We start from the raw sequence: 27242 nt of genomic DNA, 5'->3' as shown, positions 1-27242 counted from the left end.
TGCTGTTTAATACACATTGAACCCTGGTGTTAAGAACAGCATTCTAATACAGTACCAACACAATGTAGATCTAAAAATAATCTGAAGGAAACCGAATAAAGTTCATAGTCCATATATTTAAAACATGTAAGAACTGTATTGTGCAATAATTGTAAACTATTTGTTACATAATTCATTGAGTAACATAGATCATAGCTTGTTTGCTAATATATATATATATATATATATATATATATATATATATATATATATATATATATATATATATATATATATATATATATATAATTACAGATAGTGTGCAGGTCTTAACATGCTTTGCTATAACTAGAAGTCCAAACAGCTACAGAACATGGGGGCTCCACTATAGTGAAATACACATTTCTAAGCATCACTAAAAACAAAAAAATATCAGCAACATACACCATCCCTGCTATGATTGTAAATACAAAATTAGAGTTATCAACATCACGAAAAAGCAGATCATCATGACCTACATGCACTAGACATAGAAGAGAATTTCTTAAAAGGGCTATGCATACAAAAAAAATGGAAAGGGACACAGAGTTTAAAGGTATCATTACATTAACAAATGAGTAACCACTACCATGAAAAATATATATTTATAGTATGCAAAGTATCTTCTTGTAACAAGCAGACAAGTTTAAAAAAAAAAAAAAAAAGTGTCAGAGCGGTTCTGAAGATATAACCTTTGTAATCGAAGTTTAACTACAACTGGCTGTAACAAGTAAAACGCATGTACCATTTGTACACTGATCCTGTCTGTCTGTACATCTTTATATCCCCATCTTCTGATACTGGTGCTCAAGAACATCTTTATAAAGTCTAATTACAAGTGTATAAGAGGTTCTCTGAAATGTAAATGTCACATACAGGGGCCTCCATTATATTCCTGCAGGGGATGTTAAAAGCACCCAGTCAAGAAATCTGATGATGAAAATGACTAAAAAAAACAGTTAGCAGGCAACTATATAGCGAAAACGCGGGCCAAATCTCCAAGCTCCAAATCTTTTCCTGTTTCAACACACGCACCTTGTCTCCTTTTTATTATTAACTGCAATGCAGCTAAAGCCATGCTAGATTGACTCCTTCACTATATGTGAAAGTGCAATGAAATTAGTGAAGGCCGAGAGCTATAACCTTGTTGTGTCTTGCTTTTGGACCGGGACATTGTAGTGTCTGTCATCCTCTGTGATGAGACACACAGCTGGCCAATGTTCCTTGTGATCATCAGGGTAAAATGTGATAAACTCATCAGTTTCAAATTTGTAAAGCCTGTAAACATGAATTGTCAGTTCCAGAGCGTAACCCAGGAGGAACATCTCCACCTGTAAAAGAAACAGCATTCTGTCATTAGATCAATGCAGCAGGTGCTGGGTCTAACTACCCTCAAGTGCTTTACTTTTGTATATCAATCCCTGCCAAATGAAATGGCTAGTATTTATTTATTTTATTTTATTGCATTAATGAAACAATGTTAAAAGCTGGAGCAGTCAACACATCTGTAATTACATTGCTGTTTAACAAAACACATTGATTTAGGGCTAAATTCTCAAAGCTATTTACTCCAATTCGTCATTAGCAACATTTTTTTCAAAAAGGAGTACCAATACAGTTACCAAACCAGATAAACAACTAAGCCTTTCAATCAAGGGGCTTGAATTAATGTATTAAGTTGTTTGTTATTTGCGTTAGATACCTATTTGGTCTCCCCCCCAACCCCCCCCCCATTCAGAAAAAAACGATGCTCTTCAAAAAAATGACAATGTGGAGAATCAAACTGCTAATGTTATTTGATGCAGTTCAGACTAGCGATGATCATTAAGTAATGACTAGCGATGCTCAAGGCATTTTCTAAATACATGACATTTTTGACAAACATACATGACAAAAAATTAACTTTGTTGATAACATCCATACATTTTAGTCATCTGTGCTCTCTACTTGTACATAAGATAAACTGTGTATGCATTCCTTAAATAGGTATGCTCTTAGCTACAACTTGCAGTACCAAAATATTGTAAATGACATACTAAATCTGTTTAAATACTAGAGATGGGAATCATCTATTTCAAATTGCTTTGCTCATTTTACAGATATAATTTGTATATAACACCAATACTTTAACATCTTAAAGTTGTTCCCTTCTTAAATATGTAAAGACAAATACTCGGAAGCTCAAGGAGCTACTAGTACTGCAGATGAAGAAGGAAGCAGAGAAGCCAGACTGTATATTGAAAGAAAATAGCACTGAAGGACAGCGACAGATAGTAGCCTGCCTGACCTGCTCGAGTCCACCGCTGAAGCCCACCTGATTGAGGTGGTTGCCGAGGAATGAGCAGGGTGTATCAGAACTGTCCCGAGCAAACAAGAGCCAGCAGAAAATGGGCACATCCTTCTCCTGCTGCATGTCTTTGTATAGTTCAATAGCACTATTCAACATCAGCAATTTCACAGCCTCCAGCAAACTGTACTCCTCCTCTTCATTCCTGAAGATCTCATCACACACGGCTTGTCTCTCTTCTGCACTGGAGGATTCCACAACAGCCAACCACTTTACCAAGGCAAAATAAGAGAACATGAAGGAGCTTTCTGTGGTTTTTTTTATGATTGTCGTAATGCTTATTAAAAATCATTGACCAATCAGACTATTCCACTTCAATCATGAGAGGACTTCATATTTCTGTGTGCAGGTGTTGTTTTCTTCACAACACAGTCAGGGATGGCCAAAGTTGACCCTTCCACTGCTGGTCTTCGCTCTAACCCTATTCTAAATTGTCTAAATGAACCAATTAAACCTCCATCTAGACTCTAGAGTAGTCTCATGTTCCCTGTTAAACCTGGAGTGGAATAGCCCTCCAGGACCATGACTGGACACCCCTGCAGTAGACTTATAGATGTAACGGCATCAACATGACAAACAAATGGAGACACCTAAAGCAATTTTCAATACGGTTATCAATTTTGATATAAGTTTATATGATTTTTTTTTCATGGAAAACTTTACAGGGTACATTTCTGAAATGGAACAAATTTGATATGCACAGCATTTATAAAAAAAAACAAAAAAAACAAACAAAAGCACTACACAGGTTCAGTTAATATGGTCGTATAAGTTTTGAAATGTCTTACGCGTGCATTGCCATGTGTAAACAGAACAGCTCGGCAATGCTCATGTGACTACACTAAACTAATGGAACAGCAGCACTGGAACATAAAAACACAGTATCAAACTATGGACAAGTTTATATTAATAACTAAAATAACAACCTTTAAACCCTGTAGGCCACTGTTAAACATCTAATCAAACTTGATAAAGCACCATCTTAGAATCAGCGATTGAATTAAAATGAGTTCTTCTGAAACAATCAAGCTTGGAACAAGAAGAACAATATTTTTACAACCTTTTTCTTTAGAAGTTGCACGTGTCCTTTTAGCAATTCCATCAAATTTCCATTTGTATACTCTTGTGTAACCCTCCACTGCTTGAGCCAGTCATAACAGGAGGCTAACTTTTCAGGCAGCTGAAAAATCAGAAAGAAAAGTTTTCATCGTAAGTTCTGTTTAACAAATTTTCTAGAATGATAATTTTTAAAAGAAATGGTCAAATGAGTTCAGTATGTGTAAGATTGGTAATATTTACCTGCTTGGTCTGTCAGTGAGTTATTAGCTTTCGCTGGGGTTGTGCTCTGCTGCTGGTGTTAATTAATTTTCAATGAGCCAACAACTGGATGGCCCATTGAAAAAAATAGCTCACCATTTATTATTACTTAACACACTTCATCTATAAACTGTTGTGGAGCTCATTATACTCCTTGATCACCTTTATAATAAGCCACAGAAAATTAAATACAGCTTTCCACCCAAAAAGCAAGCGTGTGAGGAGGTTCGCGACATTGGAACAGAAAATACAGTATAAGCAAGGCACACAACCAATTATATTGATTTCCCTGCCCGGTCTCAAGAAAGACACAATACAAGTCTTAAAGCTCATGTATGAGACCCCCATAACAGGCAATGCTGTTACAGGATATCACATGCTGGCAGTCTGTAAGAAAGGAAGGAAGTTTTTCAGGAACAAGGCTTGACTCACACACACTTCCACGTATGCAAAGGACAGTGACAGTTAGTGACTCAATAATAAGCAGTACTAACTGCTTTTATTGTCCTTCGGTAGCAGCTACAAGGTAGAATGGTTTAATATTGCCAGGGATCCAGACATCAATAACAGTCATTTAATGAAGTCATATTAAAGAAGTTTCAGTAATCATTACACAACAAAAAAGGCAGCAAATTAGTTTTGAGATACAACACAAGAATACCTGCATTCAGGGCTCATACCTGGATAAAGTCTTCTCTCTGAAGCCAGGCTGGCACTTCCTTACTCTGGATCAATGCCTGGAAAAGTGTTGCCCGCAGTGCACAGTAATTATCTCCTCGCACTCTCCGAAGCCCACTGAAACTTTTATGAACTTCTTCATATGCCTACAGACAAGTCAAGGAAACAGCAGTTACTTTCATTGGACATTCTGGATCACAGACAAGTTACAGCTTTGAAATAGTAAGGATATATAATAAATAAGGAATATAGACTACTTCATATTAAAAAAAAAAAAAAAAAAAATATATATATATATATATATATATATATATATATATATATATATATATATATATATATATATATATATATATATATATATATATATATATATATAGTGTAACAAATTGTTTAATATTTGTTATTTTTTCTTTCTTTGGTTGTACAGATAAAAAAAAAAATAGAATGTGTATGTTTGAATAATAATATAAAAAATATTTATAGCAAGCAATATCCTGGCGTGCATGAAGATGCATCAAGATTACACCAGAATTCTCAGCTGATATTAGCAAAGGAAATGGGAAACAGTTTTCCAGGGCTTAGCACAGTAATGTATTAACAGATTTTCTAATTCACTAGTTTTTGACCTGTTTTCATCCAGGTCGTCTCTGCTGTCTAATGGAGAAAATTCCAACCAAGACAAGAAAACCACTCATCTGCAATGATTTCAAAGAAACCCTTCTCTGCCCAAACAATCCTCCAATAGGTTAGAAACCCTGACATCAATACTGAATACAATAGTTCATACACAGAAGACTCCCTGCCTGTCAAATGCATTGCTTCTCTGAGGGTCTGGCAACACAGCAGAGGAGTAGTTATGGGTTGGCTTTACTCTGGTGTAAATGGACACAGAGGAACACAAATAAATATTAATTTACTAGGCTTGCACTTACCATATTTAGATTCACTTGATATTGCTACAGTACATTACAACCAAAGTGCAAGAAATATAGAAAGTTATTGTATATGGCATTCCAAAACAGGTTTGCCAATTGGTCCCTACACTATATTCATATTTGCTTTCCAGCTCACCTTTTTAATCTGTGCGCTTTTGGCAGTGTTCCCTCTCCACTCACTTTCACTGTATATCAAAATGTCCACTTCTGGAGAGATGCTGCACTTATCTTGTGGAAATGAAAAGAAAAAAAGAAAAATTAGGTTGTAATATAAAAATCAGTCTAAACCAGAGGTTCTCAAACTTTTTTGCTGGGTCCCCCTTTGGACAGGTTTCAGACTGTGACGACCCCCCCACCCCATTCCGCAGTACGATATCATATGAAATTACTGTACATCACTACAACTTCGCCCAACCTTTGCTGGTCCATGGGCAACACTGAACAAGTAATGCACAGCGGGCAACACCATACTTTGCTTTACCTATCAGATTAAGAAACATGTATTTGTGGTATGCACAATATAGGAGACAAGGCTGCTCTCTCAGCCTAAGGCAACATTTATATGTGTAAAATAAAATATAGGACCTACATCTCAGATAGTGGTGATTCTAGAGTATTGCACACATGAGGGGGCACCAAGGGGACCCCAATTTAATTGTGTGTTTTCACATATAATAAAATGTCACACAAAAACAACCATGTTTATTAAAAATAAAAAATCTGCAATGGCATAATCTGAAGCAAAACTCAATTTAAATGAAGTGGAAAAAACCACACAGACAACCGTGTACCTTCAACTTCGCAAATTCTTCAGTGCCTTGAACCCCCCATCGCTTTAGTATTAACCTGGACCAGTGATGTAGCCACAATTTTATTTGGGGGGGGGGGGGGGGGGGTGGATAGAGATTTTTTGATGATGGTTAATAACACTGGTATAGAGTAGAATAAATATATAAATAACATTAAAAAAATACTGACTTTGAATGCTGGGTGAGATTGGAGAAGCTGACTGACTACAGAAAGCACAAGAAATATGAACACTATCTATATGTGTCATACCATATTCTAATTTACTTGAATTAAACTAGCGGTAAATAAAATAAAAAAGATTTCATACATATATATTGTATACTTCGTTCAGTAGCTACTTTCATTTATAGTACTTCGACACAGAAAAAGGCATTACAAAAAAACCTTCCTCGTTTCACAAACCTTATTGCCAATTCTAGACTCCCAGTCCCTCACCTAAATTAACACTAATTTCAGAAGAGTGTTTTGAGTTACGGACTCGTCTCAGACACGTTTACTCGACGAAAAAAAATGCAAACAATCTGCCAGCCCAGTGGATCAAAACAGCCACACTTTTACATGTTTGGAAAAACAGAGTAAAGAAATGATTGCGTTTAACCTACCAAACCAAAAAGAAGCATAATAGACTGCTATTGCCAACAGTGTTGCCGTTTCACAAGAAAAAAAAACAAAAACAAGCCCAGAACAAGCCCAACCCATTTCAGAGGGAAGGATTGGCGGTGTTTATACAAATTCAATTAAAAAAAAAAAAATGTTTTAGTAGTTCAGGGTGTTTTTTTTTTTTTTGGAGTTCTAGTTTTTCTTAGTTGAACTGGTGGGATAGGATGATTCTAAAATTCTAATGATGTGCACATAAACATTGACACCTGTCAATCACGTGACCCGCTCTCAAATGATTAAAGCGACATTTAAAAAAAAAAAAATATATATATATATATATATATATATATATATATATATATATTATATATTACATATATATATATACATAAGCGGAATTGCCAATTGTGATTGCCAAACTTTTTTTCTACATTGTATTTGTATCTATACAGTCTGTGTCACAGTGCATGGGGCTTAGTAAAACGTGTAAAAAATAAATAAAAGCCTACAGACAGAGATCCGTTTTCTATTTATCTTTATTATTTTTTTTAAGCTTTTTCTGCTTAAATATGATAAGGTATTTGTGGTTTAAACAAACATGGTAAGTTCCTGACAGGGTTTGTAGAAAACAAATTGCTTTTGTAACACATATGATTTTTATACAGACGGTTCACTTCCACTCACCTTCCCACCAAACACATTTGTTTTCGAAACTTGTCACTCAGACTGCTTGCAGTGTGAGGTGGGTGGGGAGAGGTGATGCTGTTATGGGCTGTGCATTTACGGTATATCTCTGGTCGAGTAAAACAAACAAAAAAAAGTTAATTAGCTGACCACTAAAACACAGCGGGACGGTTGGCTTCATAATACATAATTTTACTGTTAGGGATTAACAGGTGTATATGCGCTGTAATGAAATGCTAGGATTTTAAGGTTAGGACAGTATTTTGTGATCACGCGACCCCCCTGCAATAGCCATGCCCTTTTGGGTCAGGACCCCCACTTTGAGAAACGCTGGTCTAAACTTTCTGCAGTATAAAAGCAAATAATGATGTATAGTCAATCTTTGAACAGGGTCTATTATTCTTTGATATTACTGTTTCAATATATCTGATCACTAAAGCAAGAAAGATGAGCACTAAATTTTGAACCAGCTACATTTTGGAATACAATGCAATGCTGAAGAAGCACTCACCCATAAAATCATCTACACATTTAGCTCCATTTTTCTCCAGCAGATCCTCTTCTATCTCCTCAGCACCTCGATACAGATCAACTTCACTAGAAAGAGATCAGTAAGATTTTTTGAAAAGCGTGATCCAAGATGGGGGAGAAGCATTCTCCTCAGGGATATGTGTACAGTCGACTCTGCATAATTGCATGGGCTCGGGACTGGTGTGAGCACATAACCGGAGTATACACATAAGCATAGTGAGTGAATACAACGACAATAGGTCTACATGTACATATGACTCATTTTGATCAGATTTATAAGTTTACTTTTCCTTTATATTTTATTACAAGTAACTTAAAATACCGAACAAGTTCAGAAAAATAAAACAACTTTAAATACATTATGCACTCAATGCAAACACTACACTCTGGCAATGTGTGATATGAAAAGTAAAATAATGTACAGTATATAACAGCCCACATAAACAAATTATTGTTATACAGTCAAACATAAAAGTTAAACAGGTGTGTACAGTACCATATTATAGAGCATGTGACTACAATGTAACAAAAAATAAATATTTGACAGAAATATGCATAGTATTTGGCCGATTGCTGATAAACAATTGTGGGGGGGACTGTCCTAGGACTGACAACCATTTGCCTTCATGAAGGCTCGTAGTGTGCATTGGCTCAAGAGTTTTACCGATTCGCTTTGCCATTTTCTGTGTCTTTCTTGCTGGCTTTTCCAGCTGTCATGCCATTGCTATGCGCTCTACATCACTGCTACTGCTGAAACACTCAAACATTTTTTTTTTTTTTTTTTAAAACACTTGAAAGCTGTTTGCATTATGCAATGATCCAAACTAAAATGCAACATACAACGTACTTCGGGACTGCGCCGCTTCATGCAATTAAGCGAAATAAGCATTTAGCTGATATGCATTTAACCGAATCATACAATCATAGAAAATGATGCACTACAAAAACGGGACGAGCACCGTGTTATGCAATAAAGCGATTTATGCAATTATCCATATTTATATGCACTAGCTGAAATGTCTGGCTACGAACACTTCTTTTTTAGCGCCTTCCTGACACTATCCTGTCACACTTGGAATTAACCCCATCCCTGCCAAACTTTAATTTAAAATAATAAATCTTTATGTGGCAAGGCTTCCACCCTGTCACAGTAGAAGGATCAATACCTTGTGTTATCCTCATCTTTGACAGTAGCACTCATTTCTCTCATGGGTTCTTCATCCAAAGATTTCAGAGGTTTTGGGGCACTTGATTTTTCCTGGGTTACACTTTGGCTCTCCGGTTCCATCTCTGTGCTGGGCATCCTTTGTGTGCGTTTCATGTCAACAGCACTTTCCTCAACTTCAGCTTTTTTGCCTCCTTTGGTTAGATCCTCTCAAATGTCTTCCAGAGACTGCACTATATTTACCTCCACAATACTGTCCGACTGATCTGGACTTTCAAATGCTTGGGTATCTACAGCGTTTTCTTCCACAATGCAGCTGTGTTGGAACATTTTATTTAGATATAAATACATTTTTGATCTTAGAATAAAACTCACAGAATGGGTTAAAGATTAAGGCAGATTTTGGTTAAATTCCTACTTAGACAGTACAAACTAGAAATAAAACAGTGTTTCTTAGGAAATTACAGTCGATTTTATGAGGGTTCTAAAAACTAGCTACTTCAAAGTTAAACTGGACTAAACCAGATGCTTTGAAGCTAGGGTTAAGACAAATGGACAATTAACCAAGTGATAAGAGATCTGTGTCTTTTTCTGATTGGTTTAAAGAAAAATCACAATGCCATTGAGAGACTGCATTTAAACTGAAAATACTCAAATGTTCTTGGTATTGCTCTGATCTGTGCTTGGAAACAGGATACCTGCAAACTGTTGTCACCAAGTAACCTTTAAGATGTCTGGTTGTAACTTTGCAACTCAGAACTTTTATCTTCAATAAACTATACTTATCTGAAAGCCAAAAGAAGAAGCTCGCGACTTCTCTTTTCCTTTTTTTCTTTTATTTTGCATTTCAACAAGCTGGGAATACAAGGTATAGTTTGACTGATTAAGAGACCAGACCTGCGGCTGAAGACCAATGGAAATGCCCAGAAATATAAATAGAATTTATATAATTATATTTTGTATTACACCAACAATTAGTTCCACCAAACCCATAGGTCTTGGTTTGATGTGCCATTCTTTGAATAAGAGTCTAGAAGTGTGTATCTATGTGGCTTTGGCTTATAGTGGGTGTAGATGCTGTGAAGATGGTAAACCACACTTTACAGCAGCAAACCTCCCATATCACTCTGTGGATAGGATTGTGTGTGGTTATTTTGTTATGCCCAGGTATTCTGAACATACCTGTTACAACTGCTGGCAAGACTCTGGTAACCTTCACCTGCGGCCTCTGTTATGAAGCAGCGAACGTCTTCCTGCACTGCATCATTGACTAGCCCTGCAGGTCCATTTCCATGCTGCAAATTGTCAATGCAAGCAGTTTGATTTATTTTCTCAATCACAGGAAACTTCCCAGATTTAGTCCTGCAAAAAAAAAAAAAGTAAAAAAAAAAAAAAAAGTTTATGAAAGTGTGCGAACCTCATTCATGACTGTTATACAGTATGCCAGTCCACTGCATTAATGGAATGGTGATTTATGAAATACAGTCATTCTCTTAATTCTGGATAGTCAAGTAAAAATAAAACACCAGGCTTCTGTCAAATTGCTGGTTTTCTATTTCTTGTTAAAGAACGCATGGATTTAGTATTTGATCATAAGGCCAGGCCAAGGTAATTTGAAGTGCGCATCCTAAAAACAAAAAGCATTATCTGGTTAATTACTCTTCCAGGGAGCTTTCCTTCAAAGATGAAGAGATTCATGTTTGTCTTTTGAGTTATGCAGCAAACTGGTAGAGAAACCAAGAAATCTCACTAGTTTCATTATCCTACATCCACTTTTTATTATAGAAGGCCAGGGAACTGGCCAATTGTAAAACAGACCTTAAACAGCATAATCTAAAACTAAACCTTACTCTGTACAGCTGGCAGGCTGCTCGTGTTCTTCCTGGATTACTGTGGCTTCAGTAACACTTCCTGAAAAAGTTGTATGTGCTGTGGGCTCCAGGCCTGCTGCCAGTGTCTCTTGCAGACTGATAGATTGGCTCTCCTGATGCACAGCCGCAACATCCTCAGCCCAAGTTTCTGAGCATGCTGGCATTACTACATCACCCTCTGCCACCCTGTCGACTGGCGTGACTCTGTGATTATTCTCCTGGCTGGAAAAAACAAAGCGTTAAAGAATCCCAATTAAACTATACTGGTATCCTGCAGCCAATGGAAACAAACATGACCGATTTCAACCCAATCCCAGTCAGGCAAGACACTAAAGTGGCTGGGTATGACAAAAATTGTAATTTAATTTCCTTGCATAAAATAATGTCACACTTCAGAAGAGTATGTAAAGTTAATGCAGAACAAAAAAGAAAGAAAAATAGCAACAAAAAAATAGTCTGTAAACTGAAATGTATTCAATAAGATAAAAAGATAAATATACAAGATAAATAAACTTTATTCTTATCCAGAAATTGACCTGTATTGTTGTAACTACTAGGAACATGTTAACAAATTAATCGAATTTCTGAAAACAAAACCACAACATTTTACTTTGCGATACAAACATCACAATAAGGACTTACTTTTCTAGCAGTACCTTTGCCAATTGAGTCTGACAACCCAAGTGAAATACACTGCGCATTGAGTTGTTATATTGAATACCTCCTAGTAGTTACATATACACCTACAAGAGTCCAAGGTTACACCTACCGAATACATCGTAACACCAGCAGCACTCAAGTCTGGTATTTCAGTCATTTTAGACTTACATTTACTGACAGTATGAGGACGTCTCAGACAGCCCCCCTCCTCGCTGGTGAAATATTTTACGTGTATATTTATTGTGGAAAAACTGATAACATTTTAAAATTAAACTGTGAATACCCACTCAAAATTGAAACACGTTTTACTTTAAAGCTTTTTTTTTTTTTTTTTTTTAAATACCAATATCGTAAATGAACTCTTCAATTGTTTACATGAATTTGACAACCGCAACCCATCACTCACCTAAATTATTTTACCTAAATTTTAATTCCTGTCGTAAAATAAGAATTAAAAACCAGAGTACTGTAGATGTAAACGTAGCTAGACACAGAATTGCACTTCGACCTCCTTACTGTATCGCTCTATGCTCTAATTCTTACTGACTCTGAACGTCCTTTATATGTTTCCAGAAGTCCCAAATAGAAAAACAAAATCTACTCATTATGTAAAACAAAACAAAATTTCTACGAAGTGGGCAATTACATCGTTAAATTTCCTAAACTCAGTAAACCCTTCTCATCAGAACATCAGGTATTATCAGTGATACGCGTTGAATTCTAGGAGTTGTAGTACAAATAGTATTAAATTGCAGGACAGAAAACATCCTAAAAACTACAATCCCATCACGCTCATGCACATGGTTCGCATTGTTTACACTGCCCCTAGCAACAAGAGAACCATTTTCTTAGTTCCTTTTGTGTGTTTGTTTGTTTTCGATTTGCTGTGTAAATTCAATTACAAAAAAAAAAATGAAGGTTTTAAGTTGGTGATTCTAAAACCAATTCCTAATCCCTCCACCCCAAAAAGCTTTGAAAACAACAATTTGGTAAATGCAAATTAATATACTTGCTATACTTAATATCTGTATCTGCGGCAGAGACAACCTTTTTCAGAACAGAACAATGCAGGCCACGGATGGCAGCAGTCCAGTAACATCGATTTGCCAGCAGGTGTAGCTATTAATTAAACAACGCTCTCTCTGGAGTCCCGGGACAAGGGGATATTTAAGAATCTTTCTACAAAAGATAGATTAAATTGTTCTCTTTACCTTGTGTCATGAACACCATTATTAATATGTTCATCTTCCTTATCTAAGTGTAATGAAGCGTCTGTTAATAATACCCGTGCCTCTGCTTCGGGCTCCACATGATTCTTGGAGGTGGAATCCTGCTCATTTTCAACTGTAACCAACAATCCTTTCGTTTCTTCCGGCTGGGCTGGGGGTCCTGAACAGCAGCTTCCAATTTCGTGTTGCTTTATTTATTTCAAAGTGAGGGAAAGGGGTCCATGTCATGTCCATGTCTCACTGTCTTGCAGTACACTTAAAGAAAAGGAAATAACAGGTCATGGGTTAGACAAATCCCAGCCACTTTAGCAAGCGAAGCTCCAATTGATTAAAAAAAAAAAAAAATTATCACCCTGGCCAGTTTGTCTTTTAAAGTGTAATGTGTTCAGTTGACTCGCGGCGTAAAGACGTTTGGAATGGCGTTGTTTATTATAACGGAAACAGCACACTAATTGTGACTACAGCATTTTGAAAGAGAGTTCACGAGTAACGTACAGAACAGGGAACAGCAATGTACTGTGTTTGCTGTGAACAAACTGAGGGTTCTTTAACCGCACGATATTTACAAATGCAGAAAATATTTACAATTTCATAAAATAACAAACTAGCTCACCCTATTAAGCATAGGCCCAATCAGTATTATATTACCACTCTTGACCGGTGATAGTCAAAATGCATACAGAAGTCTGGACGCTAAGCAACAATACACTCCGAGATCTACACATAATAGAAAGAGCTAAACAAAAATGTAAAATAAGCCATGACAATAAAACGATCAACACATTCGATGTATCCAAGGGGTCTTCAGTAAATAGTACCAATGTACTTACAGAATAACAAGAAGTTAAGGTTTCATACAGTAACTTATATTTTCCTTACAACAAAATATTTGCATTTGCGTCCTAGTTAGTGCAGCCTTCTCTGTATGATTTTACTCTTGTTTATTTTTATAACTTTCCGTATTTAAACTTTTTAGACTGTGCAGTAGAGTTTATATATATATATATATATATATATATATATATATATATATATATATATATATATATATATATATATTTATTTTATTATAACTTAACATGTTAACTTTCTAGACGTCTTCATCCATGTTTCTAGATTCAAACCCACTTCCTACTTACTTCCCCTTTCTGTAGATTCAGTCGCATCTATTCGGAAAACTCACGGAAATTCCCCCACCTTGAGGCAAAACTGAATTACGTTTTATAACAGGCACATTTATACCCGCAATGGGCACGGCCGTTGGAACTAGGGGTGCTGGGTGTGGACCCCTTGGCTTTGCCCGGCATCATATTGTAGCGTTCTCGGTTCCCGCAGGCATCACACACAGGCGGAGGGCGAGCGCGAACCCGGTGTCCTGCCAAGTTTAGCCCCCCTGAGTCATGTGACGATTAGATTTTGTGACGCGAAGAGAGGATGGGTTCAAACATCTCGATATTTTACTTACTGAAAGTTACGTTTGCGCATAGTGCACGTTTTCACAGCTATGCTGATGACACAGAGCTTTGTTTCTGTTAAACCTGGAAATACCTCTGAGGTCTGGTTTAATTGAGTGTCTGAATGATGTAAAAATCTGGATGTCTTAAATTATTCTACAGTTAAACTCAGATAAGACATAAGTTTTGATTCTGGGTTCTCAGCAACAGCTGGAATTTATCAATTCTCTAAAAACAGAATTGAGCCATTTAAATTCAAACCCCAAACCAGAGGCCACACATTTAGGTTTCTTATATGATTCCGATTTATGTTTAGAGCGTCATATCCATAACGTCACCAAAGTGTCTTTTTATCATCTACGAAATATCGCAAAGATTCGGTCTAGTATCAGTTTTCTTAAAAAACACACACACACAAAAAACAATACGTTTTATACTATAGCAAAAAATGTCACTTGACTCCCATGAAACACCACCTCTAGATGTGGTTAATTTGAAATACTGGTTACCAAACAATTATAAACATTTGGTGCAGATAGCAAACCTTGGCACACAAGGGCTATCATTTAAAATCAAATGAGGGCATACATTATGTAATCTACATGTTCATATTTTTTTGACTTGTTCAGTATTCTGTACATGTGTTATGAATGATATTCTATTGTTTATTCCAAGACCTAAATGACAGGAGCTGCTTCTATGAAGACTTTTCATATGTGATTTCAGAAGGTAGTTATAAGAAATTGCACATATCTTTATGGATATTACTCTGCCCAATTTAAAAATGCTCATATGTAAATATTCCGATCCACTGTAACACTATTTAAAAAAAAAAAAAAAAAAAAAAGTGTGTTTGAGAATCATCAATGCTTTAATCTAGAGAATGTATCTCTCATAGTTTAATAAGCGATGGTTAAGGAAGGACAATATCATCTTGGTATGGCGTGCCGTGCCGTGCCCCCCTCCTGGAAAACGCCACACACCTCTGACAAACACTAGATTTATACTGCTGGACTTTAATGAAATGGAAAATTATTTTGGTTAATTGATGGTGTTGGATTTAGAAGAAAATATACTTTTTTTTTTTTTTTTAATTAAAATCTTTTGAATTCCCCCACATTACTTTATTTATAAAATCATGTAAAAGGATCAAGACCCTTTTTATAAATCTTTTATTTAAAGACTATTACAAAAGAAAAAAACACACACAACTGGTAAACATAGCAAGCTTTGGAAAATTGGAACCTCGAGATTTCAGAACAGTTAGTTTTTATTTTCTTTACTTAACTGTTGGTACAACACATTCAGTTCATATACATTCATTACCAAACATTGGCACAACTGTAAAGGTTATAGCTGTTATCCAGCAACTGCATTGCACCCACCAACCCAAAAAAATAAAAAAAAAAAAAAAAAGAAATCCAACCCTATATTTTCAGTTTTGCTTACTGCATTAAACAGGTTTTTCTTAAGCCACAAGTAACTTCTACCAGTAGATTCTTTACAGTTCATCTTTACTTCTCTCTGACAGTTGTGTTGCGTGCTCTTTCAAAAATTTGCTCAAGCTTTCCACATCTCGAGTTTCACCTTCAAATTTGACAGGGTTCTGTTTGTTGTTGCTCGGTGCAAAGTAAATAGTGGGGAATCCTTCTACTTTGTAGTTATCATTAGGTATGTCATTGACAGTGGAATCCATCTTGGCAATAACTAGGTTTTTCTCATGCTTGTACTTCTTTCCCAATTCATTATATTCTGGCTCCAGTTTTTTGCAGTGCCCACACCATGGTGCATAGAACTCAATGAGGACATCTTTCTTTTTATCCAAGACGATTTCCTCAAAGGTTTTTCCCACAACGACCTTCACTGGGCCTTTGTTGATCTTGGGCACTGGCTGAGATTTCACAACAGCTTTTAATTTTCCTACAGAAAAAAAAAAAAAAAAAAAAAAAAAACACACACCACATTACCAAAAACATAAAATTACAGGGTTTATGGCCACATACGATTATTTTAAATATCAGTTTGCAGACAACACCTGGCTTTTATAAAGACACTTGACAAATGGTTTCAGGGTGCAAGGTGGTTTGTGGCCTACAGCTAAAACCACCTTTGGTGTATGTAAAAGTGGTTAGTCTAAAATTACTCAAAGCCAAGTGGCTCATTTCCTGCAGTTAATTACCTTAACGCTTATTAACAGAAAAATTAAATCACATTTACTTGCTTGTTTTAGATAGACTTTATAGGTCTTATTTTTTTCACAAAAATCAGCTGAAGCATATAACACACATGTTTTTGTGACCACAAACATCTCCTTTTGGCGAGAAGTGTAAACTAGACCTCTGATTACTGTAATTCTCATATCTATGGACACAGATAGCTTTATAGATGAAGCTCAACTGTATTCAACCGTATGTTTGCATACAACACCTAATTAAAATAAGATCATACCTTTCTTGAATGCCATGACAAACTCCCTCAATACATCTGAATCAAATTCTTCAGGTTCCATGCTGTACTTCTTGCCTCCATCTCCCAGAATTCCAACATTCACCTCCTCCCCACTATCACTCAGGCCCAGTGCATTCAGCTCTTCTGCATAGTCCTCCTCGTCAGCTATTACAAATGTGTATTCTGGGAAATCATGGGCTACTTCCAAAACTTTGTTACGCCAGAACTGAGTAGCTGGAAGAATGAAAAAACAGTGGTAATTACTATACAGAGGAATGGGCTTACTGGCTGATAGGGTCACATGACCAATATATATGTTTTACTTTATTTGCTGCAACAGTGACCCAAAGCGCTGAAATTACCCTAAAATGAGAAAAGGTCAATGCTGTATTTCTATTATCTTCTTGAAAAATATAATGTATGTGTGCATCTTTCAGAATGCACATAAAATCTATTACACACACTCACCAACACGATAATCATAGCTGAAGTCAACACCATAGTAAATGACAACCATTGGACGTTTGGTGTATCTCTTGGCATCGTTACTCTGCTTCCTATGTCCAACCAATGGCAGGGTATGTTTGTCAATGAACTCCTTCACTTCTGCCTCGGTAGTGGATTCCTATGAAGAAAAAATAAATTAATAAGATTACTTTCTCCTTAATCATGGCATTTCCAGTTCCCCTCTTCTCCACTGTATCTGCCTTATTTTCAGTCAGTTTTCCTTCCATAACAAACAGAGATTTTAAAGTCACTTGGTCCAGTTGAATATTATGCAAACTTACTTTAATAGTAAAGACATAGGATTTGGGTTCAAATTTGGAATGGAATTTTTCAGGTTGCATCATGACCACTTGTCCTGGAGAAGCTTTCAAATACTTTGCGATTTCATTACTGAAGGTGTGGTGGAACTTGTAGTCATCTCTCAGGTTGTTGCCTAAGAAGCAAAACAGGAATGCATCAAACTTAACATACATTTCAATAAAATGCATCACAGTATTTAATATCAAGGCAATATACCTCAGCACAACTAGAAGCTAGACATTTGGGGGCCAGAGTTTGAATTTAAACCTTCCCGAATAAAAAGTATTGAAACAACTTAAATCTGATCTAAAACATCTATATGTTCCACATTTATTGTGACACTTCCAGAAGCTTCATATACTTACATGTATTTCTGTAAAGTTCCAGAGCAGCATCCTGGTCATCAGCAAAGACACCAACAATAACGACATCATCACCATCCTTAACAAATTCCTGTACCTGCTTTACAGCCTGGATGTGTTTGGAAGGAGGCCCAGCCTGCTCAATCATATAATCCACGATTCCTAAAAAATAAAAGGGGGAGAGAATGAATACATACAAGTATTAATTTATTCTTACAGGCAGTTTTAGATGGTGTCAAAAGGGAACTGCTTTTATGACCAATACAAAACAAAAACAGCAGATATTTTTTAATTTAGAAACTGCTGGTCCTATTCCTTAAACTCTTAACTCTACATACTTTATCCATTCTTAACCCTTTAACCAATATAATAAAGGAAGAAATAGGACAGTGGGATGCTCTTTTTCATTAATCTTCCAGAAACATTCTAGAAGGTTCTGTTGCTAAAGACATTACCATGCTTATCTCTTGGTCCACTGTATTCAAATGCTTTGCCCTTTCGGAATATCTTCAGTGTCGGGTAACCAGAGACTTCAAACCGTGTGGCAACCTCAGATTCTACAGTAGCATCAACCTTCGCCAGTGGAATGGGTGGAGTGTGTCTGCTGAGTTCCTTGGCAGCCTTTTCATACTCCGGAGCGAGCTGCTTACAGTGTCCACACCTGTGATAACAGCAGCAGTCAAATATCAACCACACAAAATGAGCAGGATAGTCAAACTACCTATACAGCAATGAACGATGCACAAAAACAAGGACTGACCAGCCTCATTCTTCCTGCAAACCAAATGGAATGGCTGCATACAGGAAGGACACAGGGACACTGCATTGCTGAGGATTGCGAGTTCAATGTCCCGTTTACCAAGGTATGTAGTTTAAAAAACTTCACAAGTTGGGTTTAACACAGTGGAAATATTTTTAAAAGTTGTCCTCTCTGACTTATGCGGCTGATACAATGTTCCCCTGATACAATCCAATCACATAGCTTTAGACAATCATTTTCTAATCTTGGTAGGGGCCCTCTAAAGTATTTATTTGTTTTATTGTTGACTTATTTTGAGGAGCAGTCTACTCAGACCACATACCGCTGTCACAGTACAGCTGCGTAGCATACAATCTGGGCAACAATAGTTCAGGGATTTTTTTCAAAAAGGCCCATAAAATCTTTGTGCATTATAAATTTGCATTATGTTATTTCTCAGCATCCGAATGCAAAGGCTGATGTAGTGATTTCCATTGTGGCTCTCGTCACACAGAAATAAAAATTCATGGAGAGATGAGATTACTTGGAAAACGATCACTTTAAAAAGTAATTCAAGGTACACAAACATACATTTAAACTACAGGAAACTTCAATTCCAGATATAAATAAATCACGTAAGAAAATGGCACCAACGTACAGTACTTAAACAATTTAACAATGCCCAAGTTGCGAACTGGTACATGGTGCAATCGAAATGTGTTCAAGAACACACATGCCCTCCTCCACTGTCAGATTAAAACAAGTAATTTGGAACAAACTTTCAATTTGTCTCAAGAAAAAACGATGCATGTTCATTAGGAGATTCTTACCAAGGTGCATAGAACTCCACAAGAATAATATCTGCCTCGTTGACCACCTCATCAAAGTTGGCACTGGTCAAGACCATGGTGACCTCTGGTGGGGGAGCCCAGCCTGGCTGAGCCACCTCCTTCACTTTGGCAACAATAGCTGCAACAAAACAGGAAGCAAGTCAGCCTTGGCCATCCATCCATCCAACTGGAAAACATGTTTTAGGCGAGATATTTTAAACGTAACACAATGAAACACTCTGCTGGGACCAACATTACAAAAACTATGTAGCTAAAGTAGGTGTATACAAATGTATTGCCGAGTCATGTACTACTAAGACATCATCTTATGTGAGAAACAATAGTACCAGTATAATAAAATAAGGTTTTCTAATTTTATATCCAACCTGGTACAGCAACAAAAAGGTTTATGTAATAGTAAAACAAAAAATCAATTGGTTAACTGCTGTAAAAGCAGAACACAAACCTTTTTCTGATCGATCTCCATCATAATCCACTGGCTGCCCTTTCTTTAGGATCTTGAAAGTGGGGTAACCGTGGACTTCAAACCTGCTGCTAAGCGCGGTCTCTGCAGTAGCATCAACCTTGGCTACAGGAATCGGTGGATCGTTTTCCTTCAGCGTTTGGGCGATTTTTTCATACTCGGGAACAAACTGCTTACAGTGTCCACACCTAGTTAAAAAAATATATTTATGCTCATTCCAAATTGTATGTACTTTACATAAACTGAAGACACTTGGGGTGGTTTAACAAAGTTGCAGTACTATAGCCCTGCCTTTTTTAAATTAAGCTACCACCATGGCGTTCTATTGGTGCACGTCACGATTTTAGAAGTGACAACTTAGTCAATTTATGACTTAAATGTAGAGCTACAGGGATATGACATACTGTCTAATATTTTTTACTTGTAAAATCAGCTTTTTGGAAGCATATTTTTAAATTGACACATCAAAACGGTAACAAAGATTTGTTTATTAGTTTAAAATACAGGACAGATCACAGAAACTTCTGGTTGCAATAACTCAAGCAGGACGTCACGGATCTTACATGATCCATTTCACAGGAAAGAATCTGGTAATTTGTATTACAGAACAGTATGATGAAGTTATTTTTATGAACAAATTAATGTGTTTATACTGATCTCTGCATTTATGGATTTACACAAACCGCAAAGCCCTGCAACAGAGAACAAGAGAAGGCTAATTTTGCCAAGAGAAATAAAACTGTAAAACAAAACCAAAAAACAAACAAAAAGTAGGTTTGCTAGTTTAAAATGGTTCAAAATTAAATATTCTCTGAAAACTTGCCTTTGAAATTGCTTCAACAGGCAGTGTTGGCTACTAACATTACATGCATTTCAGTTGTAACTGAAACTGTTACTTTTTCAGGCAGGTGAAAAAGTGTGATGAGGGATTACTTGTGAAAAAAACATATTGTAGTTACTCTTCATTCAACTGTGCAAGTCAAACCTGACGTCACATGAACGCACTTTTCACATCGCCTTACTAGAAAGTGTCAGAGGAGGCGATGAGTGGGTTTGACAGTTCACCTGAACAAACAAAAAATGTACAGCTGTAAAGTAAACTGTGTCTGAGAAGTAAGCAAGTATTTGAACTGTAATTAGTTACATTATTTTCAAAAGTAATGAGAACATTTGTTCAAGCAACTAACAGATTAAAAAGTAAACTTCCTCATAATGAAAACAGCAGCATAAACCCTGAGTGACACTCACCATGGTGCATAGAATTCCACCAGCACAGTATCCTTGTCAGCTACAAATGTGTCAAAGTTAGAATCTGTCAAAATCAACACCCCATTTTCTTCTTTGGCATCTTTATCAGTGTCCTCCTCTTCACCACCATCATCATCTTCCTCCTCCTCCTCCTCCTCTGTGGCATCTGCAAGTGTATTTATTTATTTATTTATAGCAAGTCACTTTCCAGTATCCATCTAACAAAGAGCCTAAGTCTGTCTGTTAGTATGTTTATCCATGAACTAGGACCCCGTTCTCACTACTGTGTCGGCCCAGGGCCAACTCATTTAGGTCGGCAACCCCGTTCACATTTGCGGTTTACGGCGCCTTTGTGTGTTCACACTTAAAAGCAATACTAAAAAGTGGTGAATATTTTATTTGTATTTACTTATTTTTTTTTAAAAAGGGAAGGATAGCCTGCATGCAGAATGATCCGAGCTTACCCCCACCCACAATCACATTATTCTCTCAAAAACAGAGGTATTTAGAATGTAGGAAACAGCAACTTGTTAGTGTTCACAGGTATAAACATTTATTTTCGTAATGGATACTTCATTCAGATTGCCAGTGACTAACAAGATGCCCATACAAGGACTGACATTCACAAGACATGCTCACGACTGACCACCTATTACTACTGCTCCCCTCCTAAGCCACCTAACAATTTCATCCCAAGGGCTACACTGAAACGTACTGTCTTTAAATTGGGACTTTAGTGAAAACTGCATGTGTACTTGAGTACATCAATTACTGTAGGATAGTAATTCATAGCCAGACAGCACTTTTGTAAATAGCAACACGTAATATAAAACAAAGTAAACATTTTACTTGTGTGATAAGTGTCAATTTCAGGCAGAGCTTCATGGTTGGCAAGGTGACACAGCTGAGAGAATTTTTTCCTCTGTCACCCAGTCTGGTGTTGTCAGTGTCAGCTTCAACACACAATACAGACAGTAGTCGCTCAGTAATGAGGTGCAAATAGGCGATTGATCGATCTGTACAGCGTTTATGAAAAGGTGCTTTGTTTTAAATAAAAAAACGTAAATCTAAATTTATAACGCTGTTTTATTTAGCAAAAATAAAATCCAAGCCTATTCTTAGGGACCCCAACTGTTGTTGTTGATTCCAACTTAGGCACTTCACATAAGGACTGTAAGTTTACATCATGAGTAACAAGTTTCACAAGGTACTAGTCCGTTGGACTAGTAGCACAATAGTTAGTTTCTAAGCCTGTATTATTATCATCAATGTTCATGAACAGCCTCACTATCTATATATATATACACACACAGACTGTACCAGTCAAAAGTTTGAGTACACCTGCTTGAAACCAGGTTTTTCATGATTATCTATGCTTTTAACTGTACAAACTTGTCTATAAACACTTCATATTTAATTATGATACGTGTACTTATATAAGCTGATAATCATAAGTGAACTGCATTCAAAAATTTTATTTTTAAATGAAAATGTAAATCTTGCCAATTTCAATGAAATGGTCACCCAAAGCAAGGGGATTTCAGTCTGAAGCCCAAGTCAGTTAAAAGACTGAAATGTGTATTACATGGTGTTAGAACACTGGCCTAAATATAAAACTGTCTGTTAGATGTTCCGAGTTAAATAGCATGTTACCCAATTAACCTTTTGTCACCAATTGTTAACAGGTGAGCATCCATGATTACTATAAAATATAGGAAGCATAAGCACAAGTTTGTCATTCTTGAATGTAAGGGAGCAGAAAATGGCAACATATGTTCAGTTAAGCAAAGAAAAAAGACAGTCTGTGATTACTTTAAGAAATGAAGGTCAATCTAAGACAAATTGCAAGAACTTTGCAAGTGTCTGTAACTGCTGTGGCCAAGACCAAACGATTTGAAGAAACTGGAACTCATGAGGACAGAACAAGGTCAGGCAGGCCAAGGGTGACCTCAGAATCAGAGAACAAGTTCATTCAAGTCACAAGTCTGAGAAACCGGCAATTAACTGTCCCTGAAATACAAGCTCAGCGGCACGCTCAACCATCATGGCTATCATAGTATACTTCAGAGGCATGCCATTCCATCAGGATTACGGCTAGTTGGGCAGTCCTTCATTCTTCAGCAAGATAATGACCCGAAACACACTCAAAGTTGTGCAAGAACTATCTCGCGAAGAAGGAAAGTGAAGGACAACTTAATCTAAATGACTTGGCCTGCCCAGTGTCCAGACCTCAATCCCACAGAACTTCTATGGGACAGACTGGACAGAAGAGTCAAAGCTACCCACAAGTGCCCTACATCTCTGGGAATTGCTGTAGAAGAGCTGGGAAGACATGTCAGGTGATCTCCTGCTGAAACCTGTTAACTGAATGCCTTGTGTTTGCGAGGCTGTTATTAGGGCAAAGGGTGGCTACTTTGAGGAATCTAAGATTTACACAATTTTCTTTAACATTGCTTTGATACTCTTGTTTTGCATATTGTAACAAGTATTTACAGAAACGTATAGGACACGAAACATTGTCAATTATGAAAAAAGAAAACTAGTTTCCTGCAAGTGTACTCAAACTTTTGACTGGTACTGTGTGTGTGTGTGTGTGTGTGTGTGTGTGTGTGTGTGTGTGTATATATATATGTGTGTGATATATATAACCCACTAGGCCTCATCTGTAAATCCACAGGTACTGTGCATCACTGTAGAAAGCAGTAGTAAGTACTACATTAACTCCATATGAATGCAGAAACCATGCAGTACCATTACAGAATATGGTGGCCTTTCAACATGGTCTACAGGTTGAGTCTCCAATCCTTTTGACAAACCAACAGCATGCATATATACTGGTTATGCAGGCTCTCTCTTAACTAGCAGCCTCTGCCCCCTCCCCTCCCATCCTTAATTGTTTTTTGTATACACACACACCTCATACTTAAGATACTACCTTTTTATTTCTAGGAAATTTCTGCATGCAGGCTAACCATTAACAAAAAACAGGTGATGCAATGGATAAGACAAACGGGGGGGGGGGTAAAAACTGTACCTGTTGAGTAATTAGATTCCCTTTTATGTTATCTTTTCATTTCAAGGCGGGTATCACACTAACTATCACTCTATTAGAATGTTTTTTGAAAGCATGTTACTAACAAAAAAAGTGAATAGATTTGATGGGAGATCAGAAAAACGGTAGCTTCCATAGTGGTCCCCCCCGTCCCCCCCCCCCCCAGATAACTATACAACTACTGCCAATACCTCAAGGCATTAAATATAGCTGAATCAAACCACCAGTCTCTTACTACTTTGCATAAACTGCATTTTAATGTGACAGTGCTACCGACACGCAAAACTGAGTTTCATCTTGATAAAATTAGAGTCACTAAGCTACTCACAGCATGATTTTCAAAAGGGGAAAAATAAGAACTATGTCGCAAAGTGATTTCTATAAGCCGATTTGGGGATTTCAGTTTTGCTGAAATGAGTCTTGTATTCACTTGTTGACGCTTTAAAGATAAATCTAGTGACATGGTTACATTAATCATGCTTTAAAAAATCGTTTGATACCTAGATCTTCTTTTGCCCCTTTTGAAAATCATACTGTTAATCTTTCATTTAGCACCACTCACGAATGGCAAACTGAGACGTTTGTTTTTAATTGAGTTCATAACGAAACAGGTTGCAGTTTCTTGTTAATTAGACCACGTGAACACGTTTGTGAATCACTAAAAACAAAAAAATGTTCTACCTCAAGGGGCCATCCAATTTTTTCAGCAAATTCACTCCACTGTAAACCAAGTTAAAACTAGTGTTAAACCACACGTCAAACTAGTAACGAAACCAACACTCAATTACTTACACACACTGGGTTTTCCTACGGAATGCGGCTCAGGCGGGGTGCGACGATTTGACGAGAAACTCACAAATACTCCAGGCTTGTGTGTATGTGTTTAAAGCTTTTAGAGCACCAAAAGTGAACAATCTAAACATGAACCTCTTTATAAAATCCAATAGGAGGGCATGGAGTTTTTTTTTTTTTTATGTAATTAATTTCTAAATTCATGATTAATGTAGTTCTGTGGAGTGCACGTAAAGCATGCAGTTCTAAAAGCAAAAGGTGTGCATCTTCCAGTGTCTTGTAGACTACATCTTAAAGAAAAATTAGCAAATGTTTGCAGGCAGATCTATAAGATATACGATGGTACTGTAACAACAATTCAACGTTGTTTTGCAAACATTCCCATGCACATTCCAACACAGCATTCTACAAACATCTACTTACCATTTTCTTCACATCGTGCAATGATTGCGAGTTGGGCTATGCCAAGCAATGCTAAAAGCAGCAACGTCTTATTTCCCTTCATTTTCACAGAGTATCTACTCTATCCGATTACCCCAATGTATCCAATCCCCTGCTGGTCACTAATCTACGGCTGCTATATATAATTGGTTCAAACCCATACACGATTTGTTACGTACTCAATACAGATCGCTGAATAAGTGAAATCAATGTACCAAATCATACAGTTGTCACTCTAATAACTATAAGGATGTCAACCTTTTAAAGAAGAATGAAAAAAAAAAACCAAAACATTTATAGCCACTGTTTGAATTTAGGGTGTTTAATTTGGAATTGTCTGAGGTGCCGTTGTCCCATTGGCTGTTGCCTGTTAGGTTTCACCAATCGAAAAGCGCCACTCGCAACATAGACTCGGGCACGTTGAGCAATGCTATTGGCTTCCAAGAGGGCTTGTCGTAGAACATTGGCTAACGAGAGAGGGTGAAAAAGTTCAGCCTTGATGTAGTTGGGCTTCTTGCTGTCAGATGATGAGTCTGCCCGACAGTCTTTCCCTTAATTGCTAGTGTATTTTTAACTGTCTGTTTAATAACAAAAACACAACAAAGTATCATGTATATTTTAAGTTAAAGCATTTGCACCTGAAAGGGTAGTTCATTATTTTTACAGGTCTCCATTTTTTTGTGCTAAAAATCATTTAGCTCTAGATCATTTTTTGTACTTAGAGGACTCTAGTTCAGCTGTATTTCACTGTGTTTATTGCTGCATCCTGGTATGGTACATTTTTTTGTAAGGTCACACAATTTGTCACATATGACATACCCTTCAATCCTGGAATGAACCGTGTTGCTCTCATTGTTATCTATGCTTCTCTTTTCATAATGTTTTATATGCTGGTATAGCAAAGGACTTTTTAAAACTTACCAATAGGGTTAGACTACTGAACGGCAGACACTGGGGTCATGGAACGATATGGACCTGTATGTATGCCCAGTGCCTCAAATAATAGGTATCCCTAACACATATCATATATCTTAAACATGGATTTACTTTTAAAAAAACACTAAACAAACAAACAAACAAACACAAAAACTATTGATTTTACGGTAAAAAAAAAAACAAAAAAAAAACTGGCAGCTGGGTGCCAGTAATATTACTTATAAAAACCAGTATCACAGTACATCATATTACGGTAAGACTTTCTTGAAAACCGTTTTTATTATAACTCATGTTTTTACATACATTAGGGTAATCTTTTTTTAGAGATTTAAAAACCATACATTTACAGTAAAATATCATAAAAACACACGATTAGTAAAGTTCAGCAAATTAACTCTTAATGAAAAGAGTTTATGTGCGTTACAGAGCCGCCACGGCAGCAGCAAGTTTCTTTTTTTTTTAGTGTGAAGGTAATTTGCTGTTAAATTTAAGGTAAATTGTCATTTTATAAGATACGGCAATTTACCTTCACTGTTTACCAGAATTGTACCGTTGAATTTACGAACATTTTCTACAGTGTATTGAACAGTGATTGATATAATTCATGCCAAAGTTGTGCAATCTGGAAGATTATTATTAAACTACTGGATATTAATATAACGCTAGCAGGCTGTATGAAAGCTACCCTGCTGGATATACTGTACTACCAGCATCTGCTGGCGTTCTGATGATCAGCAATGAACTGACATTTACTTGTTTATTACTGGTCATGAAAAACTCCAGTAGATTATATACTTTATA

The 27242-nt window shown here is 36.7% G+C and overlaps 2 protein-coding genes across 10 annotated transcripts; both read right to left on the bottom strand.

The window, feature by feature from the left end:
- Positions 1-281: 281 nt before the first annotated feature.
- On the bottom strand, positions 282-14231 carry LOC121312762 (ubiquitin thioesterase otulin-like). Of its 9 annotated transcripts, none has more exons than XM_041244493.1 (10): positions 13988-14231; positions 12831-13103; positions 10939-11181; positions 10271-10450; positions 7904-7989; positions 5435-5526; positions 4363-4506; positions 3426-3545; positions 2306-2575; positions 282-1349 (listed from the first exon to the last, which is right to left on the bottom strand). In XM_041244493.1, exons 3-10 carry the CDS (start codon positions 11121-11123, stop codon positions 1155-1157), a joined length of 1272 nt encoding a protein of 423 aa, XP_041100427.1. In that variant the 5' UTR covers positions 11124-11181; positions 12831-13103; positions 13988-14231; the 3' UTR covers positions 282-1154. The 9 variants fall into 9 exon arrangements, with proteins under 9 accessions (XP_041100427.1, XP_041100435.1, XP_041100428.1 ...); XM_041244501.1 differs by having other exon boundaries at positions 2333-2575; XM_041244494.1 differs by having other exon boundaries at positions 14046-14231.
- Positions 14232-15431: 1200 nt separating this feature from the next.
- Positions 15432-25849, bottom strand: LOC121312761 (protein disulfide-isomerase A4-like). The gene is made up of 10 exons (XM_041244492.1): positions 25488-25849; positions 21221-21386; positions 19955-20160; positions 19489-19627; positions 18375-18580; positions 17923-18081; positions 17539-17690; positions 17219-17375; positions 16751-16984; positions 15432-16222 (listed from the first exon to the last, which is right to left on the bottom strand). The coding sequence occupies exons 1-10, from the start codon at positions 25567-25569 to the stop codon at positions 15804-15806; spliced, it is 1920 nt and encodes a 639-aa protein (XP_041100426.1). The 5' UTR covers positions 25570-25849; the 3' UTR covers positions 15432-15803.
- Between the last annotated feature and the right edge of the window lie 1393 nt (positions 25850-27242).

Source organism: Polyodon spathula, chromosome 3 (assembly GCF_017654505.1).
Source record: "Polyodon spathula isolate WHYD16114869_AA chromosome 3, ASM1765450v1, whole genome shotgun sequence".
Lineage (NCBI taxonomy): Eukaryota > Metazoa > Chordata > Actinopteri > Acipenseriformes > Polyodontidae > Polyodon > Polyodon spathula.
The sequence above is the reverse complement of the archived record's forward strand: the minus strand, read 5'-3'. Positions and strand labels throughout refer to the sequence as shown.

Bases quoted from the DNA above. Each gene is read 5' to 3' on its own strand.
- LOC121312762 (XM_041244493.1), bottom strand. From the start codon at position 11,123: ATGCCAGCATGCTCAGAAACTTGGGCTGAGGATGTTGCGGCTGTGCAT. The intron at 10,451-10,938 runs GTAAGGTTTAGT...TTTTTTTTGCAG, and splicing joins CAGCCTGCCAGCTGTACAGA to GACTAAATCTGGGAAGTTTC. The intron at 3,546-4,362 runs GTATGAGCCCTG...CTGATTTTTCAG, and splicing joins AGAGAGAAGACTTTATCCAG to CTGCCTGAAAAGTTAGCCTC.
- LOC121312761 (XM_041244492.1), bottom strand. From the start codon at position 25,569: ATGAAGGGAAATAAGACGTTGCTGCTTTTAGCATTGCTTGGCATAGCC. The intron at 20,161-21,220 runs GTGAGTGTCACT...TTTTTTAACTAG, and splicing joins GTGGAATTCTATGCACCATG to GTGTGGACACTGTAAGCAGT. The intron at 18,082-18,374 runs GTAATGTCTTTA...TTTATTTTTTAG, and splicing joins TGGACCAAGAGATAAGCATG to GAATCGTGGATTATATGATT.